General features: G+C 34.2%; 3 protein-coding genes and 1 long non-coding RNA gene across 6 annotated transcripts in view; 1 reads left to right on the forward strand and 3 right to left on the reverse strand.

Moving 5' to 3' along the window:
* Positions 1-1,900: 1,900 nt before the first annotated feature.
* On the forward strand, positions 1,901-7,202 carry LOC124433676. 3 transcript variants are annotated; one of them, XR_006944562.1, is made up of 3 exons: positions 1,901-2,122; positions 5,704-6,845; positions 7,012-7,202. It is a non-coding gene; the product is annotated as an uncharacterized LOC124433676 (long non-coding RNA). The 3 variants fall into 3 exon arrangements; XR_006944564.1 differs by lacking the exon at positions 1,901-2,122 and adding an exon at positions 4,362-4,691 and having other exon boundaries at positions 5,707-6,845; XR_006944563.1 differs by lacking the exon at positions 1,901-2,122 and adding an exon at positions 4,363-4,691.
* Positions 7,203-9,351: 2,149 nt separating this feature from the next.
* Positions 9,352-11,053, reverse strand: LOC124443330 (potassium voltage-gated channel subfamily D member 3-like). Its single transcript, XM_046993835.1, has 2 exons — positions 10,966-11,053; positions 9,352-10,629 (listed from the first exon to the last, which is right to left on the reverse strand). The coding sequence occupies exons 1-2, from the start codon at positions 11,027-11,029 to the stop codon at positions 9,527-9,529; spliced, it is 1,167 nt and encodes a 388-aa protein (XP_046849791.1). The 5' UTR covers positions 11,030-11,053; the 3' UTR covers positions 9,352-9,526.
* A 2,989-nt stretch (positions 11,054-14,042) lies between these two features.
* Positions 14,043-14,540, reverse strand: LOC124459537 (potassium voltage-gated channel subfamily C member 1-like). Its single transcript, XM_047008993.1, has one exon. It carries the CDS (start codon positions 14,538-14,540, stop codon positions 14,043-14,045), a length of 498 nt encoding a protein of 165 aa, XP_046864949.1.
* Positions 14,541-15,798: 1,258 nt separating this feature from the next.
* Positions 15,799-26,647, reverse strand: part of LOC124443308 (dedicator of cytokinesis protein 7-like) — a 30,453-nt gene continuing 19,604 nt past the window's right edge. The window contains exons 30-48 of the mRNA XM_046993816.1: positions 26,444-26,646; positions 24,069-24,159; positions 23,255-23,351; positions 22,835-22,969; positions 22,600-22,752; positions 22,094-22,156; positions 21,577-21,672; positions 21,152-21,220; positions 21,009-21,052; positions 20,834-20,897; positions 20,204-20,377; positions 19,594-19,812; positions 18,869-19,003; positions 18,201-18,381; positions 17,886-18,034; positions 17,194-17,337; positions 16,656-16,786; positions 16,094-16,255; positions 15,799-16,017 (exon numbers count right to left, since the gene is read on the reverse strand). Of these exons, the coding sequence (XP_046849772.1) occupies positions 15,954-16,017; positions 16,094-16,255; positions 16,656-16,786; positions 17,194-17,337; positions 17,886-18,034; positions 18,201-18,381; positions 18,869-19,003; positions 19,594-19,812; positions 20,204-20,377; positions 20,834-20,897; positions 21,009-21,052; positions 21,152-21,220; positions 21,577-21,672; positions 22,094-22,156; positions 22,600-22,752; positions 22,835-22,969; positions 23,255-23,351; positions 24,069-24,159; positions 26,444-26,646 (2,374 nt within the window). The 3' untranslated portion in view covers positions 15,799-15,953. The remainder of the gene's footprint in view (positions 16,018-16,093; positions 16,256-16,655; positions 16,787-17,193; positions 17,338-17,885; positions 18,035-18,200; positions 18,382-18,868; positions 19,004-19,593; positions 19,813-20,203; positions 20,378-20,833; positions 20,898-21,008; positions 21,053-21,151; positions 21,221-21,576; positions 21,673-22,093; positions 22,157-22,599; positions 22,753-22,834; positions 22,970-23,254; positions 23,352-24,068; positions 24,160-26,443; position 26,647) is intronic.

The raw sequence follows: 26,647 nt of genomic DNA on the forward strand, positions 1-26,647 counted from the left end.
TGTGCCGATTGCAAACAACGTTTAGTCTTTGAAAGCTAAGGCTTTGCACATTGCAAGTGATAGAAGAAATTAATTGTAATTCCAGGTCATATTTCCTGACAAATATGAACTGCTGATGTTTATTCTCATAAAGTCATTTGATGCCTTTTAAATCCACGCAAAATTGCAAATGATATCTTTAATTCGTACGTGAATGGAAATCAAAATAAATTCATTTGCATTTTGTCTTTAATTGAACTTGCCAATTAACAATACGATAGTTCATTTGCCCAATCGATAATGGAGCTCTTGAATTAATAGAAGACTATAGACGGTCTCTTACAAGTGACGCCAACGACACCAACGACATTTCGAAATAATGACATGAACGACACTTCAAAAAGACGACATAAAAGACATTTAAGAAAGACGACATACAAGACATTTCAAAAAGACATGAACGAAAAGAACAAAGGGACGTTTTGCAAATTTTGGAAGTGGGGGAACACTTTAAAAATCTGATGGGCATGGCCTCTCGTGTAAGGGTGTGGTCACTGGTTTGTAAAAGCTAATATGTAATTTGTGACATTTTCAAGTTACTTTTAATTAGAAAATTTTATTCAAAGCACTTAGTCATGTAGTTATCCAACAAGCAAATGCAAACAAACTATCTTGCAGAGATTATGGGTTCTACATAATTGATATTTGCTAGCCAAGATATAATATCACGTGGCCAACGGCGTTCCTCCAAGTGTGATGTTTCATAAAGGTAACGTCGTTTCTCTTGCATAAACAGTTGGGGAACGCCGTTCTCCTGTGTTTCCCCTTCAAAACATCACCGATTAATCTTTCAACGCGAACGTACGCTTTGCATCATGGTATTTATTGCATAAGGCTTGGCATGTATCATGCGCTTATTAATTTTATTACGCACTACAAGTTATTGCCGTAAAATTTTGAACACAATTGAAGCGCGAATAACTAATCGACATTCCAAAAATACTCGTGAAAGTAAAGAAAGCACAAAACGGTATGCTTCGTCATTATTCGTATATTTGAATAAAACGGAGGTACAGACCCCTTGTACGGACGAACTGAGCCTTCGGGACAATTACTATAACATAATGCTTGGCCACACATGCGCAGCGGCTACGCACAAAAATATTTCAACAGAAACATGCATCGGAAAAAGCCTGCTGAAACAATGAAAAAAGAACTTTACTTTGTTTCAATGATCAAAAAATAGCCATATGCTCTGTGACGCAAGCAAAGAAGAATGTTTTGTGAAATTCATAAAGTACTGACAATAATAGATCAAGCGTGTAGGTGTACAACTAAATACATAGCAATGGCAGGTGTTTAATCAGATGTAGAGAAAAAGTATACATAACTCATAAACATCCTTTTTGCCACCCCCGTTTTTGCATTCAAGAGCCTAGGTTTCCGAAAATGTGACGATTGAGTAAGCTGAATTTTTCAAGCAATATATATTTATGTATGCCGTTCTCTTGAAAAAAATATTGCAAATCATTGCTCGTTCAAGCATGTAAACGTATTAATAGAAAGTATTTTAAGTTGAGAACTTTTTCATCTCTTTATAATGATAGAAGAAAAAAACTTTTAAAGTCATCTCAGGTGAGAAAATATAAACAGAAGAAGAGAAAATAAAGTGTGTTCAGCAATATCAGTAAATTCTATTTTTACTGATCAATTATCATCAATTTTTTATTGATTTAGAGCCAGCTTCCTCAATATAACTTTTTGCTTAAGAGCTGTGCGACAGCTTTGTTTGAACACGTATCTTCCATTCATAAACGCCTATGAAATATGTTGTGTATATAGCAGAATTCAAAGGCAATTTTTGCATGATTTGCAATTAAATTGGAGCGGAAAAAGGAGGAATTGATAATCAGCGTTGTAATTTATCAATTATCACTTAACATAAGCACAAGTGTGAGAAACTTGCAAGTGCTTCAGCGTTATCGGGTCGCTGATCTGCAGACTTTCATTACTAAAATCAAAAGTTCGGCGTTTATATTTGAGAACGAAAGCCGATTTTTGACGATTCATTTAGAGTGCACCGTGCCTACAAAACGCAATTACAAAACAACAAAAAATACGAAAGAAAGAATAAATATCAAACGTAAGTATCATTGAATTGAAATGTTGCTTATGTATCTATCCATAATGAAAGTCCATGTTTAAAAGAAAATACTAAATGTAAAATGGGTCTCAACACATCTCACTTGAAAAGGCCATTTTTTACTAAACAATCTAATTTCTCAGTTCTAAAAAGGTTAGGGTTTATTTGGATATGAAAGAGATTTACCATTGAATTCTTATCTCAACTTCACAATCGTTGTAAAGAGCTAGAGTTACAAAACCTACAAAGCTTTCGCCGTTCTTAACCATTAAAAAACCCAGGAATACACTCCTATGGAATAGCCCGTCATTAATTCATCACAAACTACGAAAAACCCAACTTGCCGAAAAGGAATTAACAAAAACCTTTGCAATAGGTTTAGTTTCAAGGAAATAATCAGTATGGAAATTCGTTCATAGAAAATACTCCATGAAACAGTCAAAATAATCACCCCTTGGTTTTCACAATGATCAAAAAATAAACAACTTATAGTTTAGCTATAGATTTTAGAAAAGATATTACTAAAACGAAATCATCAGTAGATTCGCGGACAATTCTATCAAGTCGTACTCTTTTTGTGAATACTTAATAGCTAAATACATCAAGCGTCAAGAAAAAGTATTGGTAATTAATTATTATGTGTCTAAGCATTAATATCATATTGAAGAATATTCTATAGGCAGGTTTGTACAACAGATTCAAAGACAGCAGATTACATGCGGACAACAATTAAATTCTACACTCAAGGTAAAAAATCGCCCGCTTTTTCATGCTAGAAACAGTTGATCATACACAATAAAAAATCGGTTCTTTTCGAATTGCAAAAAGCTAGGATGGGCTAAAGGGAATTTTTTTTGTTGGACTTTAGCTACAAAATGGTATCGGTGTTTAATTTGAGTGGCTCCTGCCTTTTGTATATTTACAAACTTGAATGTACAATGAAAGAATTGTAACAAAAAATCTTGGATTGCAAAAATTATACATCATAATTCAGGCGTAGCGTTGTCGTACACCAGTGACAACTTCCTGTTCTTTCGTTCCTTCGTTCAGAGCTTGTGAACATAGCGCCTTGTGTTGATTTTCATTATAGTCCTCACAATCAAAACATATATTAATTTGGTGCTATCTCTATGATCAAGGATGTTTTCTTCTAGACATGGCCAAAGTGATTGCAAATATAACAAAACGTGTATGAAATATATTAGTCTCCATTCTCCAACTATACCATGATACATAAATGAACGTTTTCTTGGCTATATGTTGGAAGGTTGGATTACATGCTTGCCAGAAAATTCAGAGGCTTGAAACTGACTATACATTCATTTATATGATGTAATGCTAAGAAAAAATTATAATGCAAAAAGAGATAACAGTCTGATTAAGAATGCAGAGTTTCAATAGCATTTATTTTTTATTCAACAACACATTACACATGTTTAAATTATTCTTCGACACGGAACAATGATTCATTTTGCTTATGCTGAAATTCGCACATAAAAGAACAGTTAAGTTTGACAAAAATACGTTTTACTAAAATTCATTTCATAAACGTTCTGAATATGTTCTTCCTATTGGTTCTGTATGAGTTGTATAGCACATAGCTCTTGCGTGTTAGATGGAAAAAGTCAAGTTGATTACGTTATTAATAATGTACTGACGAAGAATCCATCTGCTGTAAAAGAAATAAAAAAATATGATATACAACCAATACAACTATAAATTCGTGCCATCGACTTTAAAATGACAGGACAATAAATCACATTTGTTACTGAAAATGCATTAGGATAATGTACGCATTGGGATAATGTATGCATTAGGATAATGTTGCGAGTGACGACGAAAAATTGATATTTGGGATTATTACAATTATTGCACATTAACAACTTAAGATTTCATAGAAACATTTGCTAATGTGCCAATGCCAACTACAAGAGAAGAATTCATTTGCACGTATACAAAACGTAAGATGTTTATCATCATAAAACGCATCTCATGGAACTTCATTTGCACAGTTTTTAGTCGTGTATAAACACGTCATAGAGACAAATCAATTTAGCCAATGTACTATAAAAGGAAAGTACAAACTACAAGTGCAGGAGGGCAGATGTTTATATGAATAAAAAGAAAATACCGACAATTAATTCAATGCACAACTTCTGAACTACAGTAATGTGAAAAGCATCATGAGTTGTTTTTCACTCGACTATTATAATTTAAAATCAAGAAAAGCTCTACATAAATGAAATACGAAATACGCGAAAAGACAAAAAACACAAGATGTTGTGATATAGCATGCACGGCAAAGTGTCCGTACAAATTAGTCGTAAAGTGGTCCTAGATGTTTTGATCGATAATTGAGCCTGACAGTTGTAAGCACTCACTAATATGTAATTATATAAATATTATATATGTACAGTAAAGGGAAAGGTCATTCATATCTATATTCTCGGTTATCGTGTCACGAAGCTATATATAAGTGAGAACAATCCAAATAAATTTAGTTAGTGGTTCTTAAAACTGATAGAAGTTGAAATACCACAATTGGGAAAAGGCACTCTACGACTCGGAGGTCAGTAACGTTGAAAGCAGTTCGAAATAATTACGTGTATGATTTTGTCCACCAAGAACATGTGGCGAAGTGAAAAATATCAAATTTCTTCATTTTCTTTATTTTTGTTCAAATGATAATCATAATGAGAATGGATGACCAAGAGTAAGATGAATGTCTAATCAGGCGTTCATACCACAAAAAATATTTTAAGGAATTCGTAAAAAAGTCGAAGTTTTAGATAAAAAAAAAATGAAAAAACGTCCTCATTTATTGAGTTGGCAACACCATTGGCAATCATGATAAATCGCATCAATCGATTCTTGTTCTGTAATTATTTTATACTGTCCAAACAAAAGTATCAGCACTAAAACTTGCCAGCGGCTCTTTAATTTCTGAAGCCTTAACGAGAGGTGGGGCGGGGTTAATGTTTTACTTGGCGAAATACCTAGGGTGTTTGCACGCATTTGTAGGTAAGTTTGGTTATTAAGACAAACTTCGAATCATGTTGAAAGTTTGCTGAATTTTGTTGTGTATAACGAAAAATCGCACAGACCAGAATTCCGATCAACAATCGTAATCTTATGCACATCTAAACAAACAAAACACTCCATGTTAAATTGGAGCATCATTCTAGTTTTATCTTCAGAAACAATCAGTGGCGTGAATTTGAACCAGGCCGTCCGTGGTTTATCAAGGATGGGGTGTTCCCCACCTCCTACCACCACCAACGAAACCGGACATCAGAAAACAATTTTAACCATCTAAAGTACACAGCTTTTAATTTATTGCAGGAACACGAATTACTTTCAATAAGAAATATCCAGTTCTTCAACTTTCCCAAATACAAATCAACTTTTTCTTATCTTTATTTTCAAAAATAACACCGTTCAGGGTGCCCCCTTCCAACTTGATTGCTTGAGTGGCCGTGGCTTTGCCCACAACTTGATGATAGCAGTTACGCCATTGCGAACAATATTGTCATAAGTCTTGGGAATACATACATAATTCATATTTCCTTTTCCTTATGTAGCAGGTGAAATAAAAATGAAAAAGTTCTTGTATGTCTTGTTGATCGTGTTAAATCTTGGCTTGGCTGAATGTTTTGCTAAGAAAAATAGAGCTGGTGGAGACTTCGAATTTGTGAATCAGCTACGAGCTGGAAGAGAAATAAAATCTGATTATCAACTACGAGCTGGAAGAGAAATGAAATCTGATGAACAACTACGAGCTGGGAGGAAATGAAATCCGATGAACAACTACGAGCTGGAAGAGAAATGAAGTTCAATGAACAACTACGAGCTGGAAGAGAAATGAAATCTGATGATCAACTACGAGCTGGAAGAGAAATGAAATCTGATGATCAACTACGAGCTGGAAGAGAAATGAAATCTGATCATCAACTACGAGCAGGAAGAGAAATGAAATCTGATGAACAACTACGAGCTGGAAGAGAAATGAACTTTGATGAACAACTACGAGCTGAAGAGAAATGAACTTTGATGAACAACTACGAGCTGGAAGAGAAATGAAATCAATGATCAACCACGAGCTGGAAGAGAAATGAACTTTGATGAACAACTACGAGCTGGCAGAGAAATGAAGTTCAATGAACAACTACGAGCTGGAAGAGAAATGAAATCTGATGATCAACTACGAGCAGGAAGAGATGAAAATGAACAACTGATGAACTGATGAACAACTACGAGCTGGAAGAGAAATGAAACTGATGAACAACTACGAGCTGGAAGAGAAATGAAATCCAATGATCAACTTCGAGCAGGAAGAGAAATGAAATCTGATGAACAACTACGAGCAGGAAGAGAAATGAAATCAATGATCAACTACGAGCTGGAAGAGAAATGAAATCTCATGATCAACTACGAGCTGGAAGAGAAATGAAATTTGATGAACAACTACGAGCTGGAAGAGAAATGAAATCTGATGATCAACTACGAGCTGGAAGAGAAATGAAATCTGATGAACAACTACGAGCTGGAAGAGAAATGAAATCTGATGAACAACTACGAGCTGGAAGAGAAATGAAATCCAATGATCAACTACGAGCAGGAAGAGAAATGAAATCTGATGATCAACTACGAGCAGGAAGAGGAATGAAATCTGATGATCAACTACGAGCTGGAAGAGAACGGATTGCTAAACATATGCCTTAAGGTAATTTGATGATGAAAATGAAACGAACACTTTTATCTTAAATGTAATTAAAAATTTCATTGATCCAAGATGCTGTTTTCATTAACAGAATTTTACCATTTAACAATTTAGTGAACAATCTTGTAGTTAAACATTATATATTATTGTTACTTTCATTTACATTTAGAAACTACAGAGAAGACTCTGAAAGTTAAAAAAACCAGATACACTTCAGTTGATACAAGTAGACACACAACACTAGCTTTGACGTCGTAATTATAAAAAAATAGTATATGAACTGGAAATATTTCATCGTTGCTTATGATTTATGAACAGCGCATGATGTAATAATAATAAACATTAATTATTGTCATGAAATTATGGAGAGTGTCGTTTTATGATACAATTATTTACCTTGTACAGCATTGGTTAATCTATGTGATGGTGAGTATGTATATCAGGGAGTGGGGATGTTACGGAACAGAGTGGGGATGTTACGGAACAGAGTGGTAATGTTAAGGAACAGAGTGTGAAGCACTTATAAAAAAATTAATAAAACATAGGGAAAAAGAACAATGTAAATTTCTATTTTCTTACATAAAGCAAAGGATTCTTTCTTTAGGACAGAATTCCTGTGTGCGAACTGCTCCATGTGCCGTACGCCTAAGCAACTGGACAAAATACAGTAGAACATGGGTTAAGCGGTCAACCTGGGTTAAGCGGTCAGTTGGCAAAGTCCCAAAAATTTCATTATATATATATATATATATCGTTTAAAAATAAAAGTTTCTCCGGATTTTATAAATAATTTTATTCAGCTTTCGACTCGTTGCTTCGAGCATTAATGTGATTGGATGGGGTGAAATGCGCTGCCATGTGTTTTGGTGAATGGTGGATGTGATTAGTGTTAATGTTATTAGAGTGTGTTGATGTAGCTTTGGTGTTGTTTGTAGTTCTTTTGTCCTTTCTCTTAAGTTGTGAATATATGATGGGTATGTCGATATGTCTGTTTATTGTGTCGTTGTCTTTACTGTACGTAAAGTTTGTTTGTGCGCGTCCGAGCACTTTAGTTTTTGTCCAGTGGAATGTGTGATTATTTGGGTGGGTATGTTCTGCCGGTAGTGAGTTTGGGTCTCGTCGTTTTGTGGCGTTTTTGTGTTCTGTGAATCTTGTTTCGATTTTCTTTGATGTTTGTTCTATGTATTTTTTGAACAGTCTTTACATGGTATCATGTAGATCGCGTTGGTTGTATCATGGATTGTTGTTTTGTCTTTATGTGTGGTAAAATATGATTTGAGTTTTTGTGTAGGTTTGTGGACGACGTTGATATTGAATGGTCGAAGAAGTCTGGCAGTCATTTCTGATGTTCCGTTTATGTATGCATGGAATGTGATGATTTTTACTGTTTCGTCCGGGTTCTTGTTACTCCTGTCGATTTGTTTTGTATTCTGTTTATAGTTTTGTTTATAAAGTTTCTAGGATAATTGTTTTTCATAAATATGGAGTATAAGTAGTTGCGTTCTGTTTTCTTGGCTTTTCGGTGTTAGAATGGGTGTTGATTCATTTAAAAAGTGTTCGTATGCAGCTTGTTTTGTGTTGTGTTGGGTGATTGCTGTTGAAATCAAGTATTTGGTCTGTGTGAGTAGTTTTACGGTGTACTTGTGTGTTTAGTGTACCGTCATCTGTTCTGGTCAGTAGGATGTCGAGGAAAGTAAGTTGTTTGTCGTGCTCTTCGTCTTTAGTGAAGGTTATGTTCTTTGTGGTATTGTTTATGGTGTGTAGGATTTGTTCAGTTTTGTCTTTCTTGACTATGGCAAAGATGTCGTCGACATATCTTTTCCATAGTCTGATGTTTGTGTGTTTGTGACTGATTGTGTTTCGAGGTGTTGCATGACGGCTTCTGCGAGGAAGGTGGATAGTGGTGATCCCATTGGTATGCCTGAAATTTGTTTGTAGTATATGTTTTGGAAGGAGAATTCAGTGGAGAGGATTATACGGATTAGTGACAAAGGACTCCTTCTCTTGCTTGCATATTATTCATATTGAAGGCATGCATATTTCTGACCGGAGCTTTGGAATTTATATGAAAAAACGAGGAGGATCGTAGCAGTTTCTTATGGGAATTTCATTTACACCTGTCGACTTATCTTTTTGTATATAGTTTTCAAAGACAGTGGCTGCTGAAGCTCATTCCTTTCGTTGCCCGTTTTTCATGTCAAAATTGGTGAATGAAACAAGGACACCTTTTATCCTTTCAGCATATGAACCTGTATCTTATTTTACTGTTACTCTGTTTTTCTTCTCAATTATGTTACATGTACACAATGATTATAACAAGCAAATATCCCATTCACAAAACTAAAATATGCCTACACAATATAAAAGACATAGGCGCAAAGGAAAGGATAAACGGTGGGAAAAATGTGGCGAGAAAAATTATTTAGCAAGAGCTAAATGGCAAGGTATAAAGCATTTCCTTTCCCTCCTACCCCCCCGCCCCCCCCAGTAAAAACAACTCTCGTAAACGTACGGCAAGTTATATAAAGACTATAATATAATATGATGCTGCCTCACGTAGCCACTTGTTGTTAAAATACAAAAATCAAAGACACATTTAAAATGTGGCTTGCCTTCTTGCTGGATTAAAGTCGTTTGGTAATTTTATAGTTTTCACAACGAGACCATTATCAATATAATTCAACTCATGTTGCCCGGCAACGACAGTTTCCAGAATGTCTTCGGTCAAAGACAAGGGTCGCTTTTTTCCAATTGACAACATCGACTGAGCAATCTCTCGATAATACGTTTGTGCAAATATTAATTTCAGACGAGTTTTGATCATCGGTTACAATTTGTTCATTGGCTAATTCACTGTTTAAATACCCATCCTCGTTGACGAAAAACTGACTGGATATTTTCTTGCGTGTACTTGTGCTTTCTTCTGTTATCTCCTGCTTATTATGATAATTAATTCTCTCTGTACGCTCCACATTTTTAAGTCCACAATCTAAATGTTTTGACTCTTCAAGAAGTGCAATAATTTCGGGTGAACTTCGTGTCTTATTCGCCTTCTCGTGTGTTGTTTCGTAACATCGAATGAAAGTTTTAACGTCCTTCATGTTTTCTTCATTTGCACAAATTTCATCACCAACACAGAATGATTTCAATCCATCAGGTGAAGAAAGAGATCTTCCTTGGGTTACATAATACGATGAATCAACTGAAGACAGTTCTTTTTCCAACTCACGATTTTCCTCCATATTTTCATCCAACGGTGTCGGAATTTTCATCGACATCACCGAAGTTTTCTTCCTTGGAATCTTTTTTATGGAGGAGAACAGTTTGCATTGATCTTTACCAACCAAACTGGTCCGTTTAGTTCCATTTGTAATTAGGTTGCCTTGAGTGGAGGACTCGCGACTATCTGAATACATCGCACTATAAGTATCACTGAGTCTTGACTCCTTCTTACGTAAAGCCTTACGCCGTGGGAGATGTCTTTCGCTATACACTGTCGAAGACTGTTGAAGAAATAATTTCTTTTTCTTCTTCGGTAATTTAAGCTTTGCTTGAGCATGCGCATAAAAGAGTGAAAAGTTATTACCGATGACAGATACTGGTAATGCGACAATGAGTACACCGCACATAGCACACATTGAGCCCACAATCTTGCCAAGCCATGTACGCGGATAAATATCACCGTATCCAACTGTCGTAATGGTGATAAGGGACCACCAGAATGAATGAGGAATTGAGCGAAACTTCGTATCTTCAGGAAAGGACTTGTACTCCACGAAAAAGACAACTGACGAGAAAAATACCACGGGAATAAGAAGCATTAGGAAAAGAAGTAATAATTCATACGAACTAGATTTTAAAGTGTGAAAAAGAACTTGCAATCCATAAACAAGACGAAAAAACCTAAATAATCGGAGTAATCGCACAACAAGGAGAGCGTTTATAACATCTATATGATTATTTGCAATGAACTTGAGATAAAACGGTATTATAGCAACAAGATCAATCCATGTAGAACATTCTTTGAACAATTTTCCTTTATCAGGACAAAAAATTGTTCTCAACAAGAACTCCATCGTGAACCAGAAACCGCATGTCCTTTCAACAATATCAAAACACTTACGCCAGTTGTCGTTTTTATTTACTTCTTCAATGGTGTTCACACAAGACATCGCGACAGAGACCATGATAAATATCACTGACGCGAATGAGAACACCTGAATTGAAACGGGAAATTTTAGCTATTTCCAAAAAAAAACCCAGCGTTGAACAAACACAAATACAAAAAGGAAAGGTTTTGATTACACCTGTACTGATATAATAAAACGACAAACTAAGTTGTAAACAGACTGAACACCTAAAAACAAACTTAATCAATTCCTCCTACGAAAATATCCCACAATCATGTAGCAAGGTCAGTAGCGTGGCGAACCCGCGAGTTTGGTCGCGCTATGTATATAATGCGGTGTTCACTCACTGTAAAAACATTAGATTTCTAGAAATTTCTAAGTTATATCATTGGATTTTCATATACTTAGCATTAACGAACTTGCAGGCTGGCTGCATGCACCTCTCGCCATTAATAAGTATTTATTTTTATCTATCGACTTGAGCTAACAACACAGAAAATTTTACCGTTTTGAGCCTTACAGAATATTGAAGGAATACTTAAACAACCAGTCTTTTCAGCTATTTACGACTTATTTATTTCGTAGAAAAGTTCAATTCGCCTTGTTTTTTCAATTCAAAATAGTTTAAACGTATAGGATCTCAATGAAAGGGTACTTTAATTAAGAAGTAAAAGATGTTAACTGTGTTTGCACAGTCTTATGCAGAGGAGGAGACCTTTGGGAGAACTCAAGAGCTGATCAGTGCAAGCCCGAGACCGAAGGTCTTTTATTACTTTTATAAAATAAAATAATGCGAAAAAGAAAAACATTTTAATTTTTCCTCTAAAATGTATTTATGATCGATTTGCAAATTCTTATTGACTGATTGATTTGATTGGTTGAGCTCAGATGTGCTTTGCACAGGCTAATGCAAACACAGCTCTGGACCAATCAGCGCACGCGTTTTATTGTGTTTATTTTAAAACACTAATTCAAATACGGCTAACCAAAGGCAATATAACACAGAGCTTCTAAAGGGTAAATTGTACAAAAACTCTTACTCAGGACCCTAGATTGCCATAGTTAACATGATAACTTTACGCAGCAAGCTTACAAATTATTCAATCAAGTTAATTTTTTATCTTAATGGCAACGGAAAACCTGTAAAGCCTTCTGATAAGCGTTTAAATCCAGCTGCTCGAAAATGGAATACGGCAACTAGCTTTTAAAAACAATTACGTTGAATGTATTAAAATAAGCATAAAGTGAAAAATACCGATTATATATCTAAAACAGAAGTGGAGTACAAACAAAAAAATCTATTCAGACTTTTATTGTTTTAGCTACACAAACCCAAAAATAGTCTTTCTCCTCTGTTATTTTATGGATATATTCGAAAACTTAAGTACTTAACAACACATGGAGTTTAGTAAAGGGAACGCTTTTGAGCGATTAAAGAATTCAAACAGAGCTATTCAAACTGTCGATTACACAAACCTTTTGTCACAGTGTAACAGTTTCCGTCAAATATTAAAACATTTTGACTATATTGTGAATCGTGAATCGTGCGTGGAAATCATTGTGGTAGACTAGTGTGATAAAATTGATGTTAAATAACTTATGAATAGCATGATTTTAATGATATTTGTCTAAAGTCCAAAAATAGAATTTTAATATAGTTGGACTTAAGAAGGTTATGCATTGTAAGTATATGCCAAAAACAAGCAATCTACTTCAACAGAAAGAAAAGAAATACTGCTATCTGTCACATAAATCTCGTTACGAAAAAAATTACTAAAAAACGCAACGTTTTGCTTTATTTCTTTCTTTATCAAGAACATGACGTAAGACCTGCGGTTTCCTACAACTACAAAATTGTTCTTTTCTCGTTTCTTTCACACACATTATGATTAAGACTTAAATTTCCAAGCTATACGTACGCAGTATAATGAAAGGCTGCCCTTTTTCTTAGGAGTTTTCCCGTGAATGAACTATATTTATAAGGAGAACAAAGCAATATTCTTAGAAATATATACTGAACTCCAATGAGAACAAGTTGTGGTTGTCGTCTCTCGCTTTCCTCTCTGACGCATTTCTATTTTATCAAGATATACATAAAATATACAAACGCACTTTCGTCATCGCCATGGTGTCAAAGCTCGTACGAAAATTCATCGAAAGAATGTGTACAGTCCCAAACGTTTGATTTCAAAATATTCAAAATGCGTTATTCACTCTAGCATGTGTAGCTATATAAAATATAAGTTAGGAGAAATAAATCTCATGAATCATTAAGACATTCATATGCATTTATAAATGCAAACATAGAACATGCATGCAGCTGGCAATATATATACAATATGAGTTATATGATCATCTGGTTTTTGTATGAAAGGAACGTGGGGCGCAAGGAAAGGTATTAATAATTTTTCCTAAAATGCATGATGTTGACCTAGTTTTCGCTATCACTAGTACTAATATGTTCATTCATGATTGGTATTAAATAAATATAGCTACATGCATGCATGGACGCAGGAACTTGTAAAATTATTCTATAGAAAGAAAAACGCATGGCTTAATGAAACATTTCCCTCCCCCATGCAGAAACTAATATTATGAAACAATTTCTTTTCATTCATTAAGTCTTGCTTTGTAAAGTAAGCAACTGCAAACGAGGGCAGCTCTAAACTTCAAGACAAATTTGTCAGAAAATGACAGATAGAAAGAGATACTAACAACTACACTGGCACCTCGATAATGACTTAAAACACAGCTTGTTTCTAGACTATATAAACATGTAATTTTCTCTAAGCGTTAGTGTACAAGTCAAATGACATCAATCCATGCAATAAATAAACCAAAACACAGCCACAAAGCAAAATTCCACATAAACCACGAGTAATTTAAAGAAAACTGTCGCTCAAAATGCAAACATGTAACTAACAAAGACGAGCGACAAGTACAATAAAACAATTATTCCACTGCAGATGTAATAACTTACACATGTACGCCAGCACTATAGGCATAATAGAAGCACATGATTAAACATACATAGTACTTACTTGAGATAAAATTGACAATCTGGATTCATCTATAGTCGACCATATGTTTCGTTGAATTTTTTCCACCAATGAGAGCAAGAATGATTCCAGCAACGGATACATTTATTCTCATTTTCAATAGACCTGGAGCTATCCTCTATAAACTGCTGAGAACTTTTATCACAAACGACATTCTTTAAATTTTCTTCAGCATCTCTGTATTGAGTATAGTTGATCCAGCAACAAGCCTCCATTTCCTTTTCATCGATGCCCCAGTACTGAAGCTCATCTTCAAACAAAGGGCCACAAATGTCCTTGGGACAATGTAGTTTTCCGGTTCTGTAGTAATTCAGGATTTGAGCAAAAACATCGGGATGACGATCGAAGAAAATTTCACTCGTCTCTGAATCATAATCGGGCGAGTTTATAGTGCTCTCGATAATTGAATAGAGTCTGGTATCGGGAAGATTACCTATTGTACTTAAATACGTTTCGTGTTTTTGTCCACCAACGTTAAGACGTATTTTTTCCAATTCATTCGAGTTCATACTTTGCAAGTTGAATTCCTCGTCAAGATTGCAGGCGACGATGAAGAGATTTCAAGATTGTTGATCGACGATCGAAATTTGACACGAAGTGAGAGGACACTGTTAGTAGCAAGATCGACGAAGAACTGCACAACAATCACGTCGTTAATTTTGATTACAAGCGCGAACAATATTATGTATTCGTTGCGGTCTGAAAATTCGAGAGCGAGCGACTAACAGTGTGATTGGTCAATAATTTACAGGTGGCGTATACAAGAACTGTGTTTATATAAATTGCATGCGCATGTTTTAATACATGCGCATAAATACGTCTAAAAAATTTCCTTGATAGACTCCTCTTCGCAAATTTCGAACGACAACACGATGAGTGTATAATTGGTGATGTTAGAACACCAATGGTATCAAATAGATTATTAGAGTATAGAAATCGCCCACATAAGTGAGACACTTCACAATTAGAGTAAATGTTTTATGAATGAAAAAACTTTTCACCCTTGTCGGTAAAAGATGTTCAAATGAATGTGTCTAGTTTAGTAACAATGCATTTGTAAACTGGTTTTCGTCAATACGTATAAAAATAACGGAGGTGCTGTAAAAGCGATATCTTATACATGCGCCCGTCATTAATGTTATGATCATATACGCAGACATTATTGCATGAAACAACAAATTATTGTGTTTTAACTTAAAATCTTAATCAATTTATAATTGGGTTTAATTAGCACATGTCATCTACAAAAGCGAATTTTGTTTACGAAATGTTTTGTAGAAAGTTCTTTAATTAAGAAAGACATTTCCACCTTGATGCAAGGAGTCCGTGCTTTAGGACAGTAAAAAATCACATTACAAGTCGTGTAAGAGAACGATTTTGGAAAATTGCAAGCAAATATAATTGAAACGAATGATACTTCTTCTATTGATTCCATAGCAAATTCTATAGTACTGTATAGAACATGCAAATGTATACATGAGTACATTGGTGAATAAAACCAATTCATTAGAATAAAATTTATACCAAGAAACATCAGCACTTTAGGTGGTTGTTGATGTCCGAAATCAATTATAATGAATTTTAATAGATGTTCGCGTGTACCCTTTCCTTGATTGCATATAGCAAATATTTAGTCTAGTACAAAACAGTTTCTGAAAAAGTTTTCACACAATAGCTAAAGATAAAATAACCACAATAAACACAACCTTAAAACCTTAATAATTAACAAAAAACGGCAAAAAAATACGTTGGTAAGACACAACATAATTTTTTGAAATATGTGAAATATTTATTATCTCATTCTAAAATCTATGGAGAACAACAAGAAATTTAGCAAGCACACTAGAATAACCTAGAATACAAATATTTATTGAATCTACAAAATAAAATTGTTCAAAAATTCACGCTCAAACCTGGCGTCTTCACGCTTTTGAAACTCCTTGCACTTGCATGGACAATGCTCTATTACGTAAAGCTGTCGATTCCCTGAAAGAAATGAGAAAATACAGGCGATGAAAGTGTTATTTCAACGTAATCCCAATACTTTAACAAAAAACCTTACTTTTTCCTCATTCCAAGAGAGCCTCGTAAAGTTCCAAATTTGTTTTTGAGCAATGGAACAAGTTGATCATGCAGTGCCCTGTAGTTTTTCCTTAGTTCTCTCTGATATGGAATCTGTTCTTCCGTAATCAACTCTTTGTTTTTCTTCAAAGCTTCGCCACAACTTCAAAGAACAAAGTGAGTTTTACATGTTTGTGAATGTAGATCGTCCAGGTTGTTATAGTCCTGAGAAGGACTGTTTTTGTTGTTGTAGACTGACGTTTCGACAACCTTAGCGGTAGTCACCTTCAGAGTCAAAAACCATTTACTTTAAAGTGAGTTTTAATACGCATTTGAGACAATATATAGCTACGCAGAGTGAAATTTATTTAGATCGTTAACACGGATAACTTTTTCTGTTCAAAAATTACTGCCTAGAAATGTTACTCTTTCGGAAGATATAATACTCCCAAGATTTATTTATATACCAATGCTCTTTACACATGGCAATTTTTTTGTGTAAGTATGCATAACTCCTATGTAACGTCCTCTAATCATGCAGAATATTTGAAATTCAGTCATACCATTTTACAAACGATTTGAAGCATAAACGTAGCTTATGATGATCACGGTGAACATGGATCGACTGTTTTTCGTTGTCGTCGTCATCATCATGAAGATCAGAAAGAAATGCCAAAGCCATTGCCAAAGGACCCTGTTAAAACAAATAACAAAAAAAATTCACTTTATACCTTTCTCAAGCGACAAGGTGAGAGTGCTTCTCAAGCATGGCTTCAAGTTAAAAACATTTTGTAAAGCGCAATGTTATCATGTGGTAAAATAGTATATATTTTTTTGCTTCTACACTTAAATCAATTCCCTGATGTAATACATTGAGAAACATTTAAAACTTCGCATCTCACTGGAACTTTTAAAAATTCAAGATTTCCTGGAAACTTTTAAAACTTCGCAATTTCCTCAAAACTTTCAAAAATTAACGATTTTCTTGACGTTTTTTAAGCTTCACGATTTCCTTGAAACTTTTAAAAATTCACCCCTTCCTTGAGAACCGCTGGTAAAAGATGACAGAGAATGACAAGGGTATATAAAATCTATACATTCCTGGTTAACAGCAGTTCCAACACATCCTTGTAAAACCATCTGAAGAATTTTTTTATCTGGAGGTTCCTGCATAACAGCTGCTTTTAGTTCTTTCGTTTTCTTTTGAATGTCTTCGATGGCGACTTGAATTGGTGAAAGTGTGACCTTCGAAAGATGATATAAGAAGCTCTTTAACTTAGTTCTGTATGCAGACAAACTATAATCATGTTGTACAAAGGTTTCCATTAATTTCTATAGATTGACAACTACATATAAATCGATGATTGAAATACGAAAATACTCGTCTTAATTTCATACCCAAAAATGCGTAGACAGAAACTTTTTTCGGGCAAGATCTTAGGCATTTTAAAATATAGCAACGAAATGGGTTAAGATAAAATTTTTTAATAATGCCATTATAATTACTGATGTGGTGTGAAAAAAAATTAAACAATTATTTCATCTTCGATTTGGCGACATCATAAGAAACCGACTCGTTATGACATGAGGTCCACAAAAATTTTTTTTTATCAATGAAAGCGACCTCATAATTACAGTTTGTAAGAATTACCTCAAAAAGACCAAAACCGAAAAGACTGTACGCGCAACCCAAAATGCAGGGAGAATTTATTTCGCTTAAGCGATTGCAGAATAAATAAAGACAACATAGAATTAGCGAGTTGTATACGCATCAATTTCATTTACATACTTACTTCCTCTTTGTCAATGACATTGACTCGGGTTTTTAAGTAAGGAAAAGCATGAGATACTGTCAATATGGTCTTTCTTTTATATTGATTCACCAAGCTATCGGCATGGGCTTGTCCACTAGGAGTAAACGGTGTGGCGAAGACGAATCGTCCTAAACAATCACATATGCATGTATTAAATAATAAGCTCGGATTTATGAGAATAGATTTTTGTTAAGTTAGGCTAAATTCAATTAAGGGAGGTCTTTCTCAACTGCACATAGTAAAATACGTCATATTAATTTTAAAAGTAGGAAGAATTGATCAATATATACATACGAATATTAAAGTTTTTGTCGAAGTACGTTCGTCTATCTTTCGTCTCATATTCAGCAAAATAAGGTTCGACATATGTCAATTGAATATACGCTTTGTCGGAATCCAGTTTCGATGTATCTACTGTGTTAGAGTCTTTGATTACTTCGACAGCATTTTCACCAAAACGATCTTTGTAGAACGTCTATATCGTATGGTAAAAAAAACGACACAGGTACAACTTTTACATGTAGAAACTGGACATCAAATGACAGGATAACAACACCAGAATATTTTTTACACATACAAACATTAAAACAACAACTCACATGAGAATAGCAATGCATGGCAAAATAATGACACAGGTACAATTTTTACTGATAGAAACTGGATCTCGAATGACAGGAAAATAACACGGGAACAATTTTAAATATACAAACACTAAAGCAACAACTCACATGGAAATCGACTGGCAAAAAAACGACACAGGTATGATTTATAAAAATAGAAACTGGCAAAAAAAACAGCACAGGAGAAATTTTTACACATATAAACTGGCCATTGTATGGCAAAAAAACGATACAGGAGAAAAGTTGGACATCACCACAAGTCACCATCCTCATCATTTCAGTCATTTTAAAGTCGCAACTCCTCCATAACCAACATGAAACAACAAAGGTGGGAATACTCACTTGCAGTCGAAGAGAAATTTCAGGTAATTTAGTGATAGCAGGTTCTTTGTAAATGAACTCCTCACCATCTAGGTCACCAAACTTTTCACCAAAAAATCCAACTCGAAAGTACGTCCCCATCATTCGCTTTCCTTCCTAAACGGAAAATTACATAAAGGAGATAGAAACGGATAATTGGGTGCAGTTTTGTACAATAGCGTCTTATACAGGAAATAGAAATGGATTGTTGGGTAAAATTTGTATAATAACGTTTTATGCAGGAGATAGAAATGGATTATTGTGTGCCTTTTGCACAAATAACGTCTTACACAGGAGATACAAATGGATTATTGGGTACATTTTGTTCATTAACACAAAAACAAATTTTGATGATAAAATGATATTCAAAACATCTCAAGTCCAACAAATGCAATAAAACATAAAGGGCAATTTGAAATGATCAATGAAAAATTAATGAGCATAAAAAGCAACTCTTTTATTAACGTAGGAAGTCGGAGTAGTCTATTGTGTATGACAAAATATACATCCAGTTCACGCATTAAAATATCGGTCGTCTTTGATAGTCGACCGCTGACATGAAATGCTGATTGATGAATCAAGTTTCATAAAGTTTTATATTATTAAAAACAAATTTGTAAGTAGCGCATTGAATCAACAAAAAATCCAGAATCATATAAAGTCAAATATAACTCTGCATAAAAGGGATGCAGATTGCACGAACATACATTTTTAACGATATTGTCAAAGGCATTTGATAGTCTTCCATGAAGTTCTTGCAATTTCTTGAAATTTCGAGAAGCCTCGTAAATAGGAAGAGAGATCTTATAAACTTCGTTCACACATTCGTATGTATGCGCTAAAGTAAATCCAGCAGCAGCTTGCTCTAGAAGACCCAGTAGCCCATTCTCAGAGAAATACTTCGGGCTGCAAATTCCTTCTTGATCCTGCAAAAAAATGAAAACATCAACAAAACTTTTAACTTTATAAAGTAACAATAAGGGAATGTCTGCATTCGAAAAAGGTTTTTCCATAAAAAAAGTTTTACGTGAGCTTTTTGAAGAAAGACGTCTTTATCCGAGGAGGTCTGGGGCCTTAAAATGATGCCTATCTCAGAAAAGTCACTGGTGAGACAAGAAATCAGTTCAGTATAACTGAATATATGAATAGTCCCCCTTCCCTCAGCCCCAATTAACGTTCTAAGAACTGAAGAGGTTTATATACGGTCATATCTTGCACTAAAAATTTTCCAACGTTCTATGTAAAATTTTCCTTTCACGCATCCACCATAATACCTTCACAGGAGATCTTTTTAAAACAAAAACGTCCAATACTTACAGGTGCAACTAGATCGTCAGATATAGCACTTTCTTCTAAAACATTAGGAGAAATATTCTCGAAACTAACACAACCGATAGGAAGATGAGGTTTGTCTTCAAGTAAATAAAGATATTCTGCAACTAATGCAGCGGCATGTATGACACACATGGACGCTTCTAGATGATTTTTCAACTAAAATAATTATAAAATAAACACAATAAAACGCGTGCGCTGATTAGTCTATGGCTGATACGATCTGAGCACAACCAATCAAATCAATCAATCAATCAATTAAAGAGAATTTAAAATTTAGAATTATGAATACACGTTAGAATAATACTAAAACGTTTGTATTAAATTTGTCCATTTCGCATTATTGTTATTTTTAAATAAATAAAAGATGTTTTTCGTGTTTGCACTGGCTTATGCAAACCGAGGAGACCTTTCGGAGAACTCTAAAGCGAGTGAAACCCTCGACCTTCGGTCTCGCGCTTGCACTTATCTGCTTCCGAGTTCTCGCAAAGGTCTCCTTGGTTTGCATAAGACTGCGAAAACACGAAAAACATCTTTCATTTCTTATAATGATGCAGCTTCTTCAGGATTTTGAAACTACATGAAAGTTACTATAAAATCAAAAATCAATCACACCTTTGTGTGTTGTGTAGCCATGTTCTGAAGCCATGTTAAACGTAGATCAGGTGAAGTCTGGTAGCTATAAAATAAAAAAGCAAACACTGTGACGTGGAAGGGTAATAATACAACAAACTTAAAATAAGAAATAGCAAATAATCCACACTAGCTCTATCATAATGGTGGAACATACCCTTTTGCAATTCTGTACATTAGATCAATCAGCATCTCAGGATCCTGTCACATAAAGGAAGACTAAGTTTCCTTTTCAACAAAGACTTCCCTTCTGATTATTGTGAGTTAACACGTTTGCACGTATACATGAAAATACCGTACCTCATTAAACTCGTGCATTTTCACAGTGTTGGTCAATATCATATGAAGATTGAACACCAATTCGCGAACCTATATAAAAGCACATTGATGTGTATCATTGTACCATCATACCACTGAAAATACACAATGAAAGTGTCATCCAGAACGTTCAAACACATATTTTTTACTAACTAAAGGATTCGGTTTCTGGCTTCATATAGAATAAAGTTTCATGAAACTTAAGAGTAACCTACAATGGCCTGTTTATTTTTTACCGCCAATGAAATCGATGATGAAATTCAGCCCGCATATATTGTTGCCTTTTTTTCCGCAAAAATAATTAACACTAGTGTCGAGGGAAACATATGGAAAAGTGACGGAGTATCAATGTTTTTCTGTTTCAACATTGTAAATAAAACATGCCAGTTGATGAAGGATAAATATACCTGTTCGGGGAAATTAGTGCATTTCAATTCATGATCGGTTTCAGCATAAGTTATGATAGTCTTCAATGAACGTTTCAAATGATCACCATTTACATACTAAAATACGAACGAACATTATATTCCGTAAGTGTCGAAAGTAAGACCTCTCTGATTAAAACGTGAGCACAATTTCTACACGAAAAACTCCTGTAATCATTTAAGTAACAGTCCAGCAGTCCAGTTCAAAAAACAAATTAAGTAACAGTCCAGTTCAAAAACAAATTAAGTAACAGTCCAGTTCAAAAAACAAATTAAGTAACAGTCCAGTTCAAAAAAACATATTAAGTAACAGTCCAGTTCAAAAAACAAATTAAGTAACGGTCCAGTTCAAAAAACAAATTAAGTAACAGTCCAGTTCAAAAAACAAACTCAGTAACAGTCCAGTTCAAAAAAAAACAAAAACATACAAAAATCAATTATAAGACCTCACGATAAAATTGAAGCACTTTTTGGACAAAAATATGACGGATAACTAAACCTGAGGAGTGCCCACAAGAGATGAAAGCGATAAAGTAACTTGCATTTTTACACGAGAAAAGTTCTAAAATAAATAAAATAAACTTGAAGATTGATGAAGTCAAACACGAATACAATTGAAGGATCTATATGAAGTTGCTGAGTTCCAAAAAAGCTTATTGACATTAAAGTATGTAAGAATGAAAAAATAAAAAATTGACTATACGCTCTCTTTGCATGAAGTATGGCAAATGAGTTCTGATATAGAGATAAATAAATATACGTAACTGTTGGGTATTCTCACACTAAATGAAGTATTACTCGTCTTATTTGAATAGTAAATTTTCATCCATCTCGCATGTTAGGCAAAAGGAAAATATAACCACAACACAAAGTGGTAAATAAGAAAGCTCCATACTGCACTAGTCTGTGTCCTTGATGAATTATACAGGAGGTGCGGGGGCTCTCGCAAATGATGGGAAAAATATTTTAGTATTCACAAAAGTTTTACGGATGTTTTGAACGCACATTTCCAATTTGATAGTTTTGCCTCATAAGTAAATACAAGGATGCACTCGCTTGAGTTCTGATGTTTGCCAATGATGAACTACAATGATGAAGCAGTCGCGAACATAGATCGGATATCAGCTCTGTGTCGTCTTCAAATAACAGCTCAGGGTACTAGGAAAAAACATTATAGAAATTATTCGTGACGATTTTCATTTTCACTCATTTTCCCTTTTATCATGAGTGATAAACAAACCTTTGCGACAATTGAACGTTGCGTGGGAAATATACTTTGTAAGACACGCTCACTTAGGGGAAAGTTCAAGCAGTGCAGTAAAACTTTTAGCACACCAGAGAGAATAGTATGAGAATGATCCGAAGATATGGAGATCTAAAATACAAATTGTATAAATATGTAAACTATAATATACATGCAGATGTGCACAGATTAGATTTAAGATGTTTGAATGTTACGCTTGCAAAAACAATTCGTCAATATTAATAAAGAAGCAAAAGTAATTCATAAAAGCATCCAAGAAAGGTTTTCAAAGCTGAAAGCCGTGATTCCTGCTCCTGTTACAGACATACTCAACGAACCTTACTTCAAGGAAATGCAGTTTGGTTTGTCAAACAGAAAACTTAAACACATGCAATGCAGTATTTGCTTCAAACATACCTGAACTATCCACTCCAGAGTATCCAAAATTATCATTGCTATTTCACCAGATAGACATCCAAGAAATTTATTTTTGATTTCCATCTCGGGATCATGTCTTCAAAATAAGCGTGTTTTAAGTAGGAATTAACAACAAATATCTTATGAATAAGACTAAGTTTCCTTTTCAACAAAGACTTCCCTTCTTATTAACGTTAGTTAACTTGTTTGCATGTATACATGAAAATAGTGTAATAAACAATGATTGCAATCATAATACATTAAAACAAACGCAATGGGAACAGAATATCCCCCCTCCCCCTTTTACTAAATTTTAAAATAATGAATCCCAGTTAATTAAACACAGCACTAATTAGATGTATGGTAATTTGCTAACTGCCATGTGAAGAACGAGATCACTCGTGGTATAAAAAAGGAGGTATCGTCTCTTGAATTCAAAAATACCCAATTTAAGAATTAGCATTAAAAATTAGTATCATCAGTCTCTCACACTATCCAATCACTTATTGGTTACCGTCATCGTGTTAAATTGCCCAGATTATCTTACCAAAACAGGGCAATCGCAATAGGCTATAAGAGTCAGGCTCAACTAGCACTTACAATAATTTATCTAAGGGGTAGAGCACTTCTCTTTTTGTGTGGTATTTATTTCAGACTTCGTAGACGACACCAAGAATTCAATTGAACACAACTTATATACGATATCTTTCAATAAAAACAAAACCTATCAGTAGTAATTCCTTTATAGGTAGCCGAAATTCTTATCACAGCTAAAATTTTCATGTAGTAATAAAGAAATCCGTAAACAATTTACCTTTCTAATTGTTTTGCTTGTTTATATTGCGTTTTGTCCTTTTGCCAACGTAACTTTGCTTCCCCGGTGGCAGATAAACCTGGTGCTTTGTCTAGAAAACAACGAGAAGAAAGAAAAATGTTGGAAATTTTGAAGAAACTGGTTTAAAAAGGGTAGTATGCCTCAAAGACTCAGTTCAATGATTCAAATATTTATAATGCTAAAAATAAGCAATTAAGTTACAATATTCTGATTCATTATATATAATTCTGACTTTTGTAATACAACGTCTATTTACAAATAATTCATGGTATTTTATGTAAGTATGACGTCTATATTTAAATAAGAGTTTCTATAATTGTAAGAAATTGAATGAACCATCTGAAATGGACACATTAGCTGAAGTATAGTATAGAAATGGTTTATTTCTATTGCCGTTAGTTTAGGTGAATGATAAAAATTATTGACTTCAGTTTCGCATGATTTATTAAATTATGAAAGCATCAGTTAGCGTTATCTGTTTCAGGCTCCCGATGATAACACCAGCATCTGACTAGATAATTCTGGATATCATGCTTAGCCGCATCCAATAATTTTTTATTCATAATTGTGAAATATTCCATACATTCACCTGTAACAAATCTACTCTACCTGTGTTTATTCATAATTGTAAAATATTTCATACACTCACCTGTAACAAATCTACTCTCCCTGTGTTTATTCATAATTGTGAAATATTTCATACACTCACCTGTAACAAATCTACTCTCCTGTGTTTATTCATAATGTGAAATATTCCATACACTCATCTGTAACAAATCTACTCTCCTGTGTTTATTCATAATTGTGAAATATTTCATACACTCACCTGTAACAAATCTACTCTCCTGTGTTTATTCATAATTGTGAAATATTCCATACACTCACCTGTAACAAATCTACTCTCCCTGTGTTTATTCATAATTGTGAAATATTTCATACACTCACCTGTAACAAATCTACTCTCCCTGTGTTTATTCATAATTGTGAAATATTCCATACACTCACCTGTAACAAATCTACTCCTGTGTTTATTCATAATTGTGAAATATTTCATACACTCACCTGTAACAAATCCACTCTCCTGTGTTTATTCATAATTGTGAAATATTCCATACACTCACCTGTAACAAATCTACTCTCCTGTGTTTATTCATAATTGTGAAATATTTCATACACTCACCTGTAACAAATCTACTCTCCCTGTGTTTATTCATAATTGTGAAATATTCCATACACTCACCTGTAACAAATCTACTCTCCTGTGTTTATTCATTGTGAAATATTCCATACACTCACCTGTAACAAATCTACTCCTGTGTTTATTCATAATTGCGAAATATTTCATACACTCACCTGTAACAAATCTACTCTCCCTGTGTTTATTCATAATGTGATATTCCATACACTCACCTGTAACAAATCTACTCTCCCTGTGTTTATTCATAATGTGAAATATTCCATACACTCACCTGTAACAAATCTACTCTCCTGTGTTTACTCATAATTGTGAAATATTTCATACACTCACCTGTAACAAATCTACTCTCCTGTGTTTATTCATAATTGTGAAATATTCCATACACTCACCTGTAACAAATCTACTCTCCTGTGTTTATTCATAATTGTGAAATATTCCATACACTCACCTGTAACAAATCTACTCTCCTGTGTTTACTCATAATTGTGAATATTTCATACACTCACCTGTAACAAATCCTCTCCCTGTGTTTATTCATAATTGTGAAATATTTCATTACTCACCTGTAACAAATCTACTCTCCTGTGTTTACTCATAATTGTGAAATATTCCATACACTCACCTGTAACAAATCTACTCTCCTGTGTTTATTCATAATTGTGAAATATTCCATACACTCACCTGTAACAAATCTACTCTCCCTGTGTTTACTCATAATTGTGAAATATTTCATACACTCACCTGTAACAAATCTACTCTCCCTGTGTTTATTCATAATTGTGAAATATTCCATACACTCACCTGTAACAAATCTACTCTCCCTGTGTTTACTCATAATTGTGAAATATTCCATACACTCTGTAACAAATCTACTCTCCTGTGTTTATTCATAATTGTGAAATATTCCATACACTCACCTGTAACAAATCTACTCTCCCTGTGTTTACTCATAATTGTGAAATATTCCATACACTCACCTGTAACAAATCTACTCTCCTGTGTTTACTCATAATTGTGAAATATTCCATACACTCACCTGTAACAAATCTACTCTCCCTGTGTTTATTCATAATTGTGAAATATTTCATACACTCACCTGTAACAAATCTACTCTCCCTGTGTTTATTCATAATTGTGAAATATTTCATACACTCACCTGTAACAAATCTACTCTCCCTGTGTCGTGCCATCATTTCACGTGCAGCGCCTTTGGCAAGAATCGCTTCCTCCAATTTTGCTTTCGCTGACGAACCGTCTGGTTTTGATTGGACAACATTTACTTTAGTTTCTGATGATTGGATGACTTTGTACTTGAACTGCAAAGCGCATATATAGAGAACATCCAAAAGTCGACAGATTC

This window comes from Xenia sp. Carnegie-2017, unplaced genomic scaffold (genome assembly GCF_021976095.1).
Source record: "Xenia sp. Carnegie-2017 unplaced genomic scaffold, XeniaSp_v1 HiC_scaffold_1, whole genome shotgun sequence".
NCBI classification, from domain to species: domain Eukaryota; kingdom Metazoa; phylum Cnidaria; class Anthozoa; order Malacalcyonacea; family Xeniidae; genus Xenia; species Xenia sp. Carnegie-2017.